Raw genomic sequence first — 17,962 nt, 5'->3', positions numbered from 1 at the left:
CAGCAATGTCGACTTGTTTTAAGAATGCATTAAGCAGCAGACATCCGCTTCGAAAACAAACCTATGAGCTATTTCCAACACGCAACACTCTGGATAAGAGACTAAACACAGTGTGAAATCTAGTTTCTACAATCCGTCTTGCAGTGTAGTGATGCACCACACAGCTGTTTAGTCCCAGCTGAATCTCATTTTGCTCTTGAGTAGATCACGTCAGCTTCCACCTTTTAGTCGAACACTGTGCAGATCGCAATGCATACTAACAACTGCAGCTGAATAACAAGGCGTTTGGCATTCATTCGGAGGTTGGTGAGTCGTAATGGGACTAAAATTTCCGGGCTGTGCATTGCTGGTTATTCCCAGTGAAGATGGTACAGCTATAGGAAGCCCCTGGGTCTACTATAATAGAATGCGACAAACATGAACAAAACTGTGATTGCATGTAGTTTCCTGATGCTGAATGAATGACAACGATCTTTTCGATAAATATTTCGTCAGTGTTTCGCACCTACACCGAATATCGCCTCTGAAACTTTTTGCTTACGATAACTTGACTGGGGCTGCAGAGTCACAGAATGGACTGATTAGTGGATAATCGATCATAAGTCTTTCAAACAAAGCAACAAAGTCGTCAAAGGACTCCAGGACCTGGAACAATGAATCGGATGCCAACAGAATTCAGATTCTAAACTGGGTAATCAACTCGCACGCAGACCAAACACCTAACAAACAGTCGCTCTAGTGGTGTTCAACTGTGTTTAGAAACTACATAATCGCGAGTAGATTTGACGAGATACCACCCAGTTAAGCACTGATGACACTTCTTCACATGGTTACAAAACACTTGCAAGCTAATTTCCAGGCTCAGGGAATGAATAACTATCGCTTGATAAACAACGAATCAACTTACTTGGCCGCTAGTAAATTTGATTCCACATTTTCCTTGTTTTCTACACTGATATCTTGAACCCCATCCACAGAAAAAAATGTACCTATAAAGCAAAGAAAGCCACTGTAGATTCCACTTACTCAATTATAAGTTACGAATCGCATGGTAATTTTGCTGTATGGAGGTCAAGTCAAGTATACCATAGGAAAAGGAGCACGGTTGGTAGACCAGGTACGCTTGAGATCGTGAGATCGGAAACTTTGGCTTCACATCGAATTTTGCTTGTCAGGTGATATCTTTCTATTGCACCGACCATTTTACTTCATAATCTTCGGTTACGTAATTAATTGAAACTGTATGTACCTACATTCTTGGCCCGATGAATTTAAAAAGAACAATCAGAGTGACTGGTAAACCCAGTCGTTCACTGTAAGCCCCCTCAGAATGAAAGAGTAATGCCCAGTCATCCGCAAAGAGGATTTCACAGATATGGGACTCGAGCAGCGGTTTTTTTGATCGGCAACGCTTCAAGTTAAACAAATAATAGTTAAAAACACATTGAATCGGCATACCACTTCCCAGCCAGTGGATCGCCTCTGTGCAGATGGTTGTTAACTAGAGGCTGAATAGGACATTGTTACACCCCCTTATCGATTTGCAACTCGTGCGACGAAGCTGTGAAGGTGGGCACGTGGTCATTTAATCCTGTTTGAAGGACTCTGATAAAGCTGGTACATTTCCCTAGATAGCCAAGCTTTCGTATGTCCATCAGCAATGTCTCGTTGTTGTATGATTCGTAGGCTCTGCTGATGTCCACTGATAGTCCACGTGGTAGCTGCTTTCGTTCACGATATTTCTCCTGCACTCCCCGTGTCTCTTCTCCGGCATTCAGTGTAATATTGTGATCATATAGTTGTTTAGGCTTCCTTGTCCAATTGTTGGTAGACTACATCTGCCAGTAGAAATGCACCCCATATTAGATTACGTATTTGCTATGCACATGTTAGGAAGCCACCTATTTTCAGTAGACTTCAACCCTTGTTGATCACTGACCCGATTCCAAACAGACTCACAATTTCCCCAAGGTTTTCCAGTCTTTATCAACCTGAGCATTGAAATTGCCAAACAGGGAGTGGTGTCAATTCGAACAAGTCCGAGCGATGGTCGTCAATTGTGTTCTCATCTTCATCAGACATTGCGGGGGCACAGGCTTCTATGAATTTAATAAACCTCGCTTTCGGTAGCCACAATAGGATAACTACGATCCTGCAGTAGATTCCGCTTGCTTCCTCTCTTGTTCTCTGCTTAATGTGGTGACTAACCGAGAATTTGACACAGCGACCGCAGGTTCACACTTGTGCTCCCATTCCACTTAGAAAAACTTCGTCGAGTAGTTGTCCAAAATATAGACTAAAAACAAAACTAAGACAGAGACAGAATTCTCTGATCTTACATCATGGAAAAAGAAGAGCTGGACAAGAATAACAGGCACAGAGGACAAAGACGTTGGTGTAGTGCGGTTCGAGCTTAAACAGGTCTTGTCACTCAAACGCAAATGATACTTTAGAAAGTGGCTGATGACGGGTGTACTAACATCGACACAATTTGGCAGCAGAGCAGCATATGGACACATCTGCATAGACAAAATCGGGCATGTGGGGCACAAGTGGCCCAACAGTCTTGTGCGAGTCAGTGAATAAGTTGGAGTAATCTCGACCTAGTTCCTAAAACGTGAGGCCCTTCCCCTGCTGAACGTATGCTACCTGTTTATCCATAACAATCGAAATAGACTGGCCAATAAAACCCAGGCAGATTTCATTACGTGACTAAGTTAACGAGAAGTGTGGTACTGAAAACTAGATATTGACAGGTGACACTGGCACCTCCCTGTCCATTCCTAGGAAGGCTGACAGCGTAGTTGGAGCCAGAGGCTCACAGACAGTTACTGGCTATTTTTTCGTCTCCGCATAATATCTGGACTGTCCTCAAATCTGGAATCCAATGTCTAGACTACCCACATTGTCTTCTCACATAGGGATGATCACGGTCTAGAGTGTGAGTGACATTTTGAAGACAGTTTATCCCGTCTGTCTGCACCATGTCGCACGTAGTCACAGTCATTAGGATCTGCTCAACTTGTGGATGTACACGCCGGCGGATAGCTCTAAAAAGCTCTCCGGATGATCGGACCTGTTTACACTGGTATCAGCAGTTTACACATAGCACCGGAGTTGGCTAAACTGATTGCGTTTTGTCTGTTGTGCACAGACGTTCAGTAGAAAATCGCTGTTACTTGTTTCCATTGTAAACCATGGATGCGAATTTCGGTGACCTGACCAGCATGTCTATTTTCAAACTGGGCTGCGTTCCAAAAATGTTGGCTCTTCGAAGGACCTCTGTGTTTAGAATTGTGTCCCTTGGTTTGATCTGGGAGATTTATGGTAAACAATGAGAGTTAATTTCGATCAGGACTAGGATGTGTTGTCACTATAGCGCCTATAAATCGTCGCCGTACGTTAGTTAAGATAGCAAAACACTCCCACTCGATGCAATATTGGGGTCTTTGCACGAGTAGTGAGTGTCCCAGCAGTGTTTCCCAGAAGAACTAAATGTCGTGCTGGCCCTTTGCTTTTAGTCCGGACTTACTGCTATTTCTTTTGTCTTTTATATGCTGAAGATATTTGGATTTAGGTTTGTAGATTTACTACATCTGAGTATGAGGTCCACTGTAGCAACGGCGATGTACATACGACAGGAACCTTTCATTTCAGTTGTTCCATCAACCATTTTTTTGTTTTTAGAGGGTATCTCATAAGGTCAGCCTTAGTTCACAATGGAGAGTAACCCGCAATTTGCATCAATGTTTCCATAAATATGTCACTTGTTCAGTAGTGTTTTTGAGAAACTGAGGCTATTGCGTGGGCCTAGGATTGGCAGGAGCACAACCGAAAACAGCATCCTGCTCTTCTTGTGTAGTTGCCCTTCACTAACAAGACAAGTGATAGCAGCTTAAGTTGGCGACAAATTTCCCAGCTCAGCGATGAGAACAACAGCAATTGGTGCGAGGAATGCAGTCATCGTAGGAACACTTGCAGTCAGGAATACGAGCGTCGCTGGAATGTGACGGATCACAGAAATCAAGACATCATTGTTTTTTCCTCCAAGTCCTACTCTGTCTTACCTTATATTGCTGGCCACCCATCAGTTTTGATAGCTCCAATAACGTCCTCTCATCAAAATACTGGCTACTCAGCTGCGGCGAACGGGAAATCATCCGAGGATGGTCGAGAATTAAAACCGGAGTAAATAGATCATACCGAAAAATGGTACTATAATTAATTACTGCTGAAATCATCAATGCTAACATATTGCCATATCCAGTAGAATGTTAAGTCATACATGAGTGATGTTGAGCCCATTTCTCCTGTATTTCACTTCAGATATTCATGAACAGCAATCTATATCGAAGTGATAAATGTTGTCATTTGATCTGTCACCTACTTGATGAGAGCACTATCCAGCTGTCTTCAAAATCTGGCTCTGTCTTTTGGATAAACAAAATGGCAATATACTTATTTTGCGGGTAGTAAACTGGTTAATTATGGACCATCCATCAGTGATGACAGACTGTGGAAACCGTACAGCTTGCGCTAGTTCCCAAGAACACGATGAATAATAAATGGACAGAGCAAGATAAACTGATTTATAACCTGGAAACAGTTCAGCATGACAGTCATACTCACTCCTCCGGCGAAAATGATGCGTGAGAAAAATGACTTGGTCGTCAGAAGGACAAACCACGACCGTTGGTAGGTGCTTGCTTTTCTAGGAAAGATGATACATCGTGGAGATGGTCTTTCAGGTGAACTTCGGATCTATTTCGACGGGAGAAATGTGGGGAATGTAGGAGACATTTTCTTGTTAGAAATATTCCCTCGCGCAATGGCCTTATACAAGGACAGTCAAGTTTACTAAAGGAGAGTTGTAGGTGCCCAGTGAGAAATTCTCAGTACACAAAATTCTCACTCAGTTGAAAAACTAATAGAAAACGTGAGGGAGCAAAAGTGAAGGCAGTAACTTAATGTTGTTTATACAGTGTAATAACAATGTGTGAATTGATAGAATGATCGATTGTCCTAATCTAGTGGTGTAGTAAAACCGACTTATACATTCGAAGTATACAATAGGGAAGTCGTTGCAGCCGGAACGGAATCAGAGACCGCTTGTTACACACAAGCGCATTGATCTTAGACCAAAACAATACCAGTTGGAAAGCCGAGGTAGCAGACAGCCAAGTTCAGTTTACGAACGTCAGGGTGACGGGTTGCCGTTTGACCGATTAGGTGAATTTTAAAGCATTCGTAAATGAGTGAGGTGAATGTTTTGAACCTATGTGAACATAGGTCTCACAGACAATCGCTGATGATGCGTGAGCTCAAAAAACAAGTAATCCATTGGGGCGAAGACAAAGATGGAATCATCACAACTCCAGTTTTGAGACATCGCGTATCAATCCGAACCAACGACTTGACACAGTAGTTTTGTAATTCAGGCATCTTAGTATCCGGTTAATATTATGATCTGAGGAGGTTTATTCAGCGCTAAATCTGTGTAGAGCATCGTCGTAGTCCTAACGTCCGAGCACTGATACAGAAGGAAGGCACTAAATCGTTGTCGCGAATGCAGAGTATTCGTGGAATCCAGTCACTGAAATGAAGTGTATGTGGTCTGGGAATTGAACAGGATGGACAGGTGACCATAATCAAATGAATCCCATCAGAGCCCATTTCAGAATAACATTGAGCATTGTTGTGGGTTACGACGAATTGCGGATGTCAGGACGCGCCGAGATATGAAAAAAAGTACGTGCAGAGAATGACGCATCCCCAAGGTCACCATCGGTACGACACGTCCGGAAAGCAGGTGCGTTGGCGGGGCTCATCAAACACGGCTTAGCAACAAACGACCAGCGGAGTGGGCCTGAAAGTGTTCAAACCGAAACGCCGCCATTGGCTGTACGGAACGAGCAAGTTAACAACCTTATTTGGTCACTTAGTCATCCCATATATTTGCGCAGAAGCTCTGTATGTTTTGTCCTGACAATACAGCCGTGTCCCGAGTTCTCGGTCTTCTTATTGCGTAGTCTGGCAGACTCAGTGCAGGCGTAACCAATAGACGGCCACCCACGATACAACAGCTGAATGCCGTCGCTGTTGAGACATTGCCGCAGTGCCTTTATCATTAACTGCTTGGACATAAAATTGGTCAGCTAAACTTCAGGCCATTTGAACTATGAATCAGTTACAACAAGTGCATAAAATATTTTATCAATGGTCCTCAGCAGATAGAATCTGGACGTTGTCACAATTGTACCGATTTCGGGCACAGTTTCGGAACTCTAGGTTGCATGAATGCCTTTCAGATACATTCTGGACACTCATCATGAAATTCTTCGATGACAGGACTGCATTCAGTCCACGAACACTTCTGACGTGCCAACGATTCCATCTTGTCGATATTCATGCGCCCCCTATTATAGTGTCAGTCAGCACGAACCTTCGTACGTTTGACACCGCTGCGTAAACGTTGGCGCTTACAGTCCAATCAGTGTGAATGGATAAATCACGTGTTCACCTACAGGATTCTGGTAACCATCGTTTTGAGTTGGATAACCATCATTTATTTCGTGAATTCAACATAGTGTCGTAGGTTTTACGAGTTCTGTGCGCGTGAAAGAAGGACGTTGTGCAGAAAGCGTTATTTGCAGGGGCCAAGTGAACGTGAGCTGATGTGATAATAAATCTGCTCCAGGGACTATCCTATGTGGCAACTGCTACCATCCAGCACCAAATCAAAGAAGCTGCTGTCTTGACAGCGTGCTTTCTGAGATCTATACGAAGTTCTAAATACATCTAAGTAAGTTTGCTGGTAAGAATACACAGTGCGTGGTGAGGTATCTTGATTAAGCATAACCTTCTCATGTCCTTCATTGGATGTCCATATTTATGGATTTCGGCAAGCTGGCAAGCAGATCCTCTACACAGAGCAGATTTTCCGGTGAAGACCCGAAAAAGTTATCCAAACCATCAACTACATCAGTCGAATTAAGGTAACACCAGGTCACTTGTGGTTCACTTGTAAGTCTCAGTATAAATATACAGAAGGCATTCCACCCTTTCGAATCAAGCCATTAATTGAGCATTTGAATCTCTGAAGTGCGCACTTATTTGGGATTCACAAGGCCTGTCACATGTACACATTTCATAACGTCAGCATATACTTTTTCTAATCCAGTTTCAGTACTGACGTCAGGATGACAGGCAAGCTTTCAGGTGAATGATGAGGTCGTGATATGAAACGCACTTTCACTGGTTTGACACAGAATAGCTGTGCTTCGGAATACTAAAAAACAAGACAAATCAGAAACCACGAGATGTCACGTGATCCTTCAGACGAAGCACACAAACCGCATCCCCATACGCTACCTTGAGAGGAAACCTCCATCTATAGCGTCCACATAAAGCCGATTTACACCCGACGCATGTGATCAAGCTCTGCAGTTTGTGCAGTTTTCATTTCAGTCTTGTTTGAGGACAGGCTATTGTGGTTCAATTTCCAATCTATCCAGTGTCAGTTTACGGTCACCTACAAAACACTCTGATCGTGTCCCTAATTCTGGCCTTCGTAGATAGATTCACAAAGGGTATGGTGCAGACATCGATCATCTGGTCACTTGGAAGTCCTACTGTACCAACTAGGGTATACATTCCTGTGTTTAACCTTCCGGACGGTTTTATTCTTTCAAAAGTTTATACGTATCGTGGGCACCACTGCCGATTCAGCTTCCCTCAACATAAAAATGTTTGAATTAAGGTGAGATCGCCATTGCTAGGAGGGTTGTACGCAAGCAGTGACGTAGTTTAAAGGATATCTTGACTTCATGCGTAACGCACTAACGTAAATAACTGTTGCCCAATGAACCGCAATAAAAAGCTATATTCACCATTTCAGCCACTACACCATAAACAGTTTTATTTGCTTTTCGGATTTAATACTGGTACTCCTGGACTTTGGCGATGTCAGAGGGATACGAATATCCAGGAAAGGAATTATAGGCTGTGAGATCACAGCTAGCTGAAAAGTGCGCTTCATGAAATTCAGCTTTTAAAGTCTCATCTATTGATTTGAGCACTGCAGCTCGTAAAGTTCCATTTGAATCGATAAGGTGTGACGAGGTCGCCTATGGTGTTAGTCGATGGCTAAACAATGCAATCGTCCTTGTAAGAGGTGCGACGAAGTTCGTGTCAAAACGAATCAAAATCGACGGCATGAACAATTGCTTGGACGTGAGAATTTCCTGCAAAACTTATAATACACACCACAACCGATGCAATGGTGAGGTATGAATACATAGGATAGATTCTCCATTTACCCTTTGCTCAACATTCCTTAGAACCCAGGAACAGAACTTCCGAACTAAACGATCGTGGATCATGTCATCAGGAACTTCTGTGTGTGTGTGCAGACGATCTGGTCGTATCTCAGCCTCTTCCGTCTCACATTTCAAAAGCACTCCTTCTAGCCTCAACTCAATCTGTCCAATCTTCTGAGCAGCGGAAATGCAAGAGTTTATCGCACCAGTAAGTGTCCTTGAGTTCAATAGGTCGTGATGCTCATATCTGGTAGGTTCACACCATTCCCTCGAATTTTATTACTTGTCCTAAATTGAATGTATTAGACTTTTATGACTGATAGGTGTAGAAAAACGAACTCTTTCAGTGCCGATCTTTTCGAGCGAGTTGGTGGCGTGTGTTTATATCTCAGGGACGTTAAGTACAAGCAGAACGTTGCTTATCCCTGAATGAACCTTCTTTATAAAGTACCTTATCTGAAAATGTCAGAAAAGACTAAAAAATGGTGGTCACAAAGACTTAGGAATCTGACTGGAAGATCCTGAGAAAAACTCTCCATAATAACGGACAGGCGATTCGGGCAGTCAGACCCATTTAAGGCGGCACATCCAAACACAACTGCTATTTATTAAGCCAAGTCCACTTGGTCGTTCTCTTGGCAATGTGCGCAACAGAGTTCGGATAGCCCCACCTCATGGCTGTCTTGGAATCGGTCACCAGTCACATGTTGTCGTGTTAGAAATTCTTTTATTCCACCAGTCAAGGTGCAGCAACCGAATTTCAGGACTTGTCTACAGGTTTTGCGGTATTTTGGTTTGGCGTTCCTTCACTAAATTCTTCAACTGACTGTGAATACAAGTTTAACGAGATGCAAGACAACCTGAGGTTGATGGGTCTGGTCGGACAGACGATCGACCGTTACTTAAAAGTATGAGTCTGTACTGTGTGGAAGGGCCGAAACACACTGTCAGCCTTTCCTGATGGTTGGTTGGACAACTTGTATTATCTACGAGTACAGCTTACAGGATCGTACCTATATGCCATACAAGAACAGCTGTCACTTCCAACCGCATATACCGCTAATTTTTGCTGTATCACGTGTGCTGTGAGAATTGGACAATTGATACTGGAGAGCCATGCAGCTCTGAATAATGATAGTTGAATGGTGGTATTCTGAAGGGAATTGCTTTTTACAGCCAACCACATGTGAAATTAACTCGTAACATCCTTTCGGTGCGGAGATTCCGCACTTGAGCATGCTGATTTCACAAATACAATGCCTTGACATCGTCGGATTCTTAACTCTATGCCTCAACCTGAAAGAAATGATCTGTCACTCTCAGAAGTAGGACACACTTAAACAAGGTAGGCAATAACCATCTGAATATTGACTATCGTATTCGCAGACGTAGCCTCCCAATGACGTATGATTGGAAACATATGTTTTGTTTTCCAGACTAAGAGAAGAGTGTTAAATTTAGCAAGCTACGCTCATTTGCATACCAGTTCGGTTTTGACGGGAGACTCACCTGGAATCTATTTGAATCTCTCGTTTATGGTATAATGATGGTAGGCGAATGGGTGTATTTCGCTAATTTCGTGCAATTTGGGTTCATATAGAACATAAGTTTGACTGAAACTCGGGGGCTGCGCCTACCTGATGAGCCTCAAGAAGGTCTATGAAAGAGTTCTCGACCACCGTATGAGTAGTTTAAATTTTACATTTACCTTGAACCTCGATCCTAGAACCGGTTCTGTGAGTAATGTTCATTTAATTCTACACTTGCGCTTGTATCAAAGAGGAGTTCGAACAATGGTCACGAAAGCAAGACAACTGCAACAGCCTAAAAAAGAATGGCTTGTGTCCCGACTGGATGTACGTGTCATCAGCGTTCAAGCGTCGCTGATATTGTGAGGAGCTTTGAGAAGTTTCAATAGAAGTTTCTTTCTGTAAGGAAAGTCAACCTATGCTGAAAAGCAGAGAAACGCCGTACACCTGTCCCATTCTTGTTTGGAACCATAAAAAATGTACATCTGCCGAAACTTCATGAGGCCGTGAAGATGCAACCTCCCTGCTGGTAGTCTGAAAATTGAACTGGACTACCACGAGGTGCTGTTCAGTAGTGTGGTTAGCTCGTAATTGGAGAAGATATTCCTAGGAGCTATTTTAGGAAGTAATCATCCTTAAAGGACTGTTGGGTCTTAATTCTGTATTAAGGTTCCGTTCAAGCTAACATATATCGAACAAAAAGAACGAATATAAGCTAACTGCGCATGCAGGGGAATTGAATTGATCCATGGAAATTGGGCCAACTGACGGAAGCAAACGATTCAAACCCACCAAGACTGTTTTGCTGTCTTTCATAGAATAATCGTCACTGGGGAAATCACTTGTAATTGATTGGTTAGTAGTTGTTCTTGAACCATTTTGAAAGGCGATCACTTGACTTGTTGCTTCATTTAAAAGCGTTTCACACTTTGACCCAATCTTCATTAGGTCGAATAATAAGTCCACTGGGTACTTTCATAACTTTTCGATCACAGAAACTAGCTTGGCTTCTGGTGTAGCGATCGACCGAAAGAAGCATTATTCTGAGCTGAGTGGAAAGTGGTTTTAGTATGTGGCTCCAACGATCTATGGGTTTGTGGGCGTATTGGAGCAAGCTTTGGATACAGCAGACTAACAGACTGCTGACACATCACTTATGCCACATACACTATCTGGTAATTTGTTCACCCCTATCTTTGGACAATACGGGTAGGAGGTGTTCCGGATCAGAGGTTCAGTGGCGCTTGAGAGAACATATACAATCATGAACCTCTGAGGCCGTACGTGGTTCCACGTTCACTGTTTAGGGTTCCACGTCACCTATGGGATCCAGATGAGCTGTTGTTCAAAATATTCGGCTCTCCAAGCGGTCTTCTTTATTCAAGATGGTCACTCCATTCTGATCCTTGATTGTTTCGCTTACAGGTGGTTTTCGGGGACCGCACGGATCAACTGAAATAATCTTCGGGCATTACCGGCTTCCTGGGCTTCAATTTTTTTCTTCTTCTTCTTCTTCAGTTTCTCTGTCCATTACACACTTCACGATCGGCTTGCACGCTCACCTTCACCTGACGTCTGATAATTCGTCAAAACAAGTTATGTTCCGGGCCGGCTGGGATATTTCTCCGAAATTTAAGCAGCACCACCGTTCGGTCTAATATCCAGTGCTTGAGTGAGCATGGTGGTACCATGCCACGGGCAAAATTCCCAGCACTATGCAAAGAGGTAGCAATCTCCTCCCGGTATGCGTTCAGATCTGATGATGGAGCATTTGGAAGAGACTCTAGAAGACGATAAGGGTAAGTTCGTCAAACATCCGGATCTGCCAGTCTTCCACTTGCCAAGCTATTTGCCCGCACCGTACGCGTCCCCGAAAGACTCAGGGAGAAGGCACTCCGGACGAGTGCATGTTGGGAATCCACAAATGTGTTCTGAACTGACCGGCAGTCAGTTATTGATCCGCACCATCGGTCACCGATGGCAATGCAATTGACTTGAGTTTGTGACTGGTGTGCTGTACACCATGTAACTAGACGACTTCGGCTAATTCGGAAGTTAGTTCTTCATAAAAACAGCCTACGATCCGCACTCAGCCGAAGCAATCGCTTTTCACTGTCCGAACGTACCGAATCCAATCAATTTCGACCTCGTAATTGAGTATCGGCTACGCTAAGACTGCCCACTTGTGCATTCATATCTCCGACAATCATCGCGATATCTTAGCTTTTATCTCACCGCAACAGGGCATCCAGGGCGTCGTAAAACCGGTCTTTGGCGGCGTCGGGGCTACAGTCAGTTGGGACGTAAGCAGACACGATAAACACACACCTATCAACTTCCCTTTATGAGACATCTTCATGAGGGATATTTTCAAGACAGCTACAACTAGACAGGAGGACAATTTGGGTCCTCAACCAAAGCCTTTAGCTCAAAAACCTGACTGCAAGGCAGCGATGTTTGGCGGTAAATGCAAATGCATTACCATTTATACGGGGAAAGTTGCCACAGATGTTCCGACCCCCAACCTGGAGGACCAGGAGAGTATGTTTGTCTGACGTCCAACCATTGACCGATGTGGTATGAGAGACTCTCTAAGTGTTTTGGGCCACCTCATAGTGTAGCTCAACGGGTCGCTGAGGTCACAACACGGTAAGGTCCAGTCTCTTCGTGACGGGTGAACTTTTCGATTTCAACCTTTGACTGTTACCCTCTTGGTAATGCAGCTGGCGGTTTCCAGCTTATTGGGTACGTCTGAGTTATTCGAATGAGTTGAAGGACCAGTACCCCCAAAAATTGAAGGTTGAGGAGGATGCGGTGAAATTCTCTTGTTCGTGTTCTACACTAGCGCTAACAGAATCGTCAATTTTTCCAAAATTAAACGGTGATTTTCTAGTCATGACTCATAAGAGGCAAAATAAGCGGATTACTCTTTCTCAAGGACACCGCAGCTTCACTAATTCTTCTGTCAAAGTCTGTATTGTTACCGATCAGTGTTTCAGTTTTCATATAGATCATGATGTATCTGAAAGACGAAATTATTCGGATTACATTTTCTAATATCCTTCTTCCAGCTTAAGATCAATCTTCTCAGGGCAGCCCTCTGTTCGCGAGCTAAGGGGATGTCGTATGGTTATAAGCATCATGTGAGCATCTTCTGATGTAATAATTTTTCTGGCCCTGGTGTAATGGTTGCCTAGGTGTACTTTTTGCTCAAAAACATCCTAGTGTCCATTGTTTTGTGATGCGAGTTTAAACCTACGGTTCAATAGACTGTCGTAGACTGTCCACATTGTGGCGCATAAAAGCGGACTAAAATAACACGCTTTGGGTCCTTAAGGCTTCATTAGAAAAAAATTTCCTAGAAAAACATCTCAGCGTCTCTCACGACACAAATAATCAAGCCAATTTACTGTGTCTCTGCATCCGCAGCCACTAGAACAATATTTAAATTCAGTTTGGTATTGAAAACTGCTGTAATTATTTTTTATCTCCTATGGCCCACTCTCTGGTAGTATTTTCACTTTTCGCTTGAATAAGTTCAAGCCGTCCTGAAGTCGTTCTTCATGTTTATAAGTTTCATGTAAATAAGTCGACGTTTTTGTTCTTTTGTATGCTAAAACCTCATCTTCGGATGCAAGAAGCCTTACTTGAAAGAAAGTGCTCTATGTGAGGTGAACTAAAACGGATATAACAAAAGAAACATTGGACTGAGTGGAAGAAGGCTATGAAGAAACCCTATGCAAGGAGACGCTGTCTAGTTGATTGGAATTCCTTGTGTGAAGGCCAAGACTACCACAATTTCCATTCGAAAAAAGTACAGGTGCTTGCACGTGAAGGCACGGAGAACATAGGGAATTTTCGGGAACATGTTACTCCACAATAAATTTGATCAGCAGAATTGGTGCACGGCTTTCTATAAGCGCTTCCTTGCGGCAGTTGACGTGAACGCAAACAACCGCCATCCGAAAGGTGTAGGTCTGCCATAGTAGGCAAAGTTCCCCTTGATATCTACGTCAGAGTACACGATTAATGGATTCTAGTAGTAGAGCGAACCAACCGCATTCGTGCTGCAAGGTCGCCCACACTTGTGATGACATGTCTGGTCTCGAACGCATCGCAACTCAGCAGGCGTTCAGAAGGGCATCAAGGCGCTCAACCGCGAAACAACACAGTGGCACCTCCTAGACTATGAATACAGCGCTCACCAGGAGATGGTTACTTTCCAGCGCGGTATCACTTCTTCGTATGGTGTGAGCTTTAGCCGCTTGATACTATGGTTTACCCTGTTACCTAATCTACTTATGAGATTATCTTTTCTATTCCAGTATTGTCGTTAGCTCGCGGCGATGTGCATATGGAATACAGCTCAGCTCACACCTGGCCAACCACCTGAATAACTTGAACGCTAAATTCACCATGGTCAGAAAGCAGGATGTGTGTGTCCACTTTGGCGTTAAAAGCGCATCTCCAAAGGTGGAAAGAGCATTTACCGCGGAAATGACTGGGTAGTATTTTGGTCAACTAGCCGTGCATATTTCACAAACACGAATTCGCCTAACTCGTGTGGCTTTCACTGATGAATATCCGTCCTGCTACGTTTAGCAGACAAAAACAGATAGCTAACAGGTTGACAAGCGGGGAAAAGCAAATAAGTTCAGAGGCTCCTTGATGGTAAAGTGTTCATAAACGTGGGTAGATTTCCGCGACTTTTGTGAACGCTCCCCTGTGAGTGAGGAGATCAAAACGCATTCAGTTGGGTTCCAAAGAGTCTCTCACAGGAGAGAATTTGTTCACAAATGATTGTATTTTGTAAGTTTTTCCCCTTTTATCACAAAACAATTTCTCATCCCTTCTGAACCTGGACTTATTCACCTAATCGAGAATCTCCCACCCAAAAACTGAATTCAAGATTGTTCCTAATATAGGTGATAATCCAGTGTGTCTGCCTTCATATCGATTCAATCAGGAAAATAGCAGGCAGAAAATGCAGCAGGGAGAATGATCAACATTAAAACAGCGGGAACTGAACATTGACGTAAGAAACCACTCTTTCAGTCAAGAGTTCGTGGGATACAACACACAGTAAGCCAGTTGAATGCACGAGATTAACTGCCAGTCCAGCTTGACGTCTTTGATGTGAACACGATGACGTCAAGACCCGGAAAATACAAGGAACAAACGTGTAATTGTGTTAATACGTTTGGCCTGTCAGTACAATATTGTCCTTAAGCAGTCTGTCCGTTACGCGCATCCCAATTGGTTCACTCATCTGAGGTTTCAATTGGTTTAGGCATTCTAAGTTGACGACATTGATCGACCGAATTCGGAGTAACCGCGAGCCAATAACGAGGTGCAAATTACTACTACGCATGACATGAGAGCAACCAATCTCTATCTCTAATAGTTGCTGAAGCAACATGCACGAGTCAGACGTGAACCCCACCATGATTGATGGCGCTATTAGCACCCAATTTTCAAAAGCCACGTTGTACCAATATTGTCTGCTCAAATGACTGGTTAGACTAACCAAAAACATTGACAGTGAAACTAGTTTGTAATTAAGCAGGGTGAACATGGGCGGTATGGGAACCGAATCTGCTGGTTATGAGTGTTTGGTCCACAAGAAGTCTACTCGTAGTAATCGTGACACAAGTGGTTCTTGGAGAGTCGAATGTGTTGATATGCTGAAGTCGCCGATGCCAATATACACCCAAGAAAATAAGGTCAGCGATCAAGCACACAAGAACGTCGACAACCACCATCCGACCAAAATTAGTAGTAACAATGGTAAAAAAAGAGCATGAGCATTCGTTCTCTTACACTAGGCGCTGGGCATATTAGCCAACTACCGAACTTTCAGAAGCAATCACCAAGACAATACAGTCTAGTAGGGGGCGGTCAGTGAAGCGAATGGCCGGGTGCCGGATTGCTGCTGGTATTGTCATCCCACAATTTCTAAGTAGATTAGATCGGCCATAAACTCATTTTAGGCAACAAACTGGTGCTTTCTGATGGCTGAGATTGACTGGCTTAAGTGTTAATAAATAAGCCAGTCTCCGAAATGAGTTCCAAGGGTACCAAAATCCATACATTTTCGGTGCGTACAACAAACCGATTACCACTGATTGGGTTCAAGACAGAAACATCCAAGATCATCAATGCTTACGCCGATTAGATTAGTGGGAATACTCAAAAATGAGAAAGTGTACAAACTGTGAGGTATTCAGAATGGTGAGCAGGTTAGCACAAAGTGATACTGCTTATTCTATGTTTGCGAAAAACCTTATTTGTAAATTCTGCACGATTACGGGAAGAATCACTTAACAACTCTCCTAAGAATAATGTGCACCAGGGTCTATATTTTCCCTTTTAGGTGAAAAGTATGGGACAGAAGACAAACAAAAATTAATTCTAGACGTGTACGCGTCGTTTTGACCAATACCAAGTCATAGTCATACACTGACATGCAATTCTTTCTCATACACGCACGGATGCACATTAAGTACTAATTCGTCCAACCACGATCGAAACCGCAGTGGAAAATGGATTGCATGCTTTCTGTGGCTGAGCACCGCTGTCCTTGAGCAAACCTTACAATCTCCAGCCCACCAAGTTTATGCATTTCCTCACCACTTGGCATGGTTCAAGTCACCTCGTTGGGCCATTTGTCTGATAAATCAGCTGACCAGTCCAAGATTAGACAATTTGTCTCCGGTCTGGTCTACCATGCCCAGATGTGCTTACGGGATGTTGGGCGCAACATTCAGTTCCTATCTAATCGGATGCATCATCGACGGAGTGCATTTTACCTGTAGCGAACCCGGGGTTGCAGGACCCAAGAGTCAGCAGGACTAGAACCTTTGAAAGCGCACCCACCACACACGCAAGCATGACGTTTAATTGAACCGGATACACACATAAGCTTATACACACATAAGCTCCATCACCTACTGCCAATCAAAGGAGAAGTTTAGCCATACGTTCACCCGAGAAAAAATTCGCAATGATTATACACCAGTTTTACAACCACGCCAGCAGCCCTTTGATGGACAGTCGGTCAGCTCCACATTGCGGGAGTGAAGTAATTAACATCACATAACACATAACATCACAACACATTAACGTCACAACCTATTTTTGTAATTTCTCCGGTACAAGCAGGATACGGGTCCCAGTAGCATCTCACGACGCACTGGTTTATCTCAGCTTACAATCCAGAGATAATCAATCAAATGTGAAACTTCCCCCTCCTGATATGTCTTTGAAATTAGTGAATAAATGTATTGAGAACTGAAAGAGATGGACGGCGCAAGAACTGACTGAAAAAACCAAGACTGATGCAACAGAATCTCCTGAACGTCAAGTATTCTGATACACAAAACTACAAAGGTGCCATTTGTAGAACCCCATTATCTAACCCTGCATGAATATTACACAACGTACGCTTTAGTTAAGCAAGAAACAGCAGCATTTACCAAGTCTGTCGAATTACTTTCAAAGCGAATCCAGTTACTGGGAAGAAGCGCTCGACATCTCCCAAGTAATTAACAACCATCCATAGAACTCCACACGGGATTTGGTCCGTAAGTCAGAAAGCCTTACAGCTCGCAGAAAGGGTTGTAACTCCATGGCAAGCTATTTTTGCGGTTTTCATTCGTTGCAACCAACGCACCCGAAGATAACCAGCCGGTCCCCATCCATTTCTTCTGGGCAGGCGGACTGTGGTGCGATCTTACTGGAGATCCAGTGAATACATACCAGTTTGTTTCGATAAAAAAAATTACCCAGTACTTTCCGACTACAGGATAGTGTGGTCGATCGTTCAGCAAAGTCTACGTTGAGGATATAAGGAGCTTGAATTTGATTATTATCAAATTCAGCTACATAACTCTGCCCAACAGCAAAAAGCTGAAATTAGGATTGGAATTCAAAGATAGTCACCGATAAATGTGGGCAATGTCAGTTGACTGGAGCGGATGTGTTGTTGAAAAGGACCGGAAAATCTGAGCTGGAGGACAAGCGGATTGGTCTATAGGATGATTACCGTCCATCATGTGGTCTGAGTTGGAATGGAACCTTTCGATAGCACGCTGACGCCTCGTGCCCAGTCAACCA

General features: G+C 43.5%; 1 protein-coding gene across 1 annotated transcript in view; it reads left to right on the top strand.

The window, feature by feature from the left end:
• Window positions 1-11,591: 11,591 nt before the first annotated feature.
• The window catches only part of T265_04016 (hypothetical protein), a gene marked incomplete at both ends in the record, with an annotated part of 96,488 nt that continues 90,117 nt past the window's right edge, over window positions 11,592-17,962 (top strand). Inside the window, 2 exons of the mRNA XM_009168634.1 lie at window positions 11,592-11,646; window positions 12,091-12,150. Of these exons, the coding sequence (XP_009166898.1) occupies window positions 11,592-11,646; window positions 12,091-12,150 (115 nt within the window). The remainder of the gene's footprint in view (window positions 11,647-12,090; window positions 12,151-17,962) is intronic.

This window comes from Opisthorchis viverrini, assembly GCF_000715545.1.
Source record: "Opisthorchis viverrini unplaced genomic scaffold opera_v5_62, whole genome shotgun sequence".
Classification (NCBI taxonomy): Eukaryota; Metazoa; Platyhelminthes; class Trematoda; order Opisthorchiida; family Opisthorchiidae; genus Opisthorchis; species Opisthorchis viverrini.
Note: the sequence above shows the minus strand (reverse complement) of the source record. Positions and strands in the feature narration are given on the sequence as shown.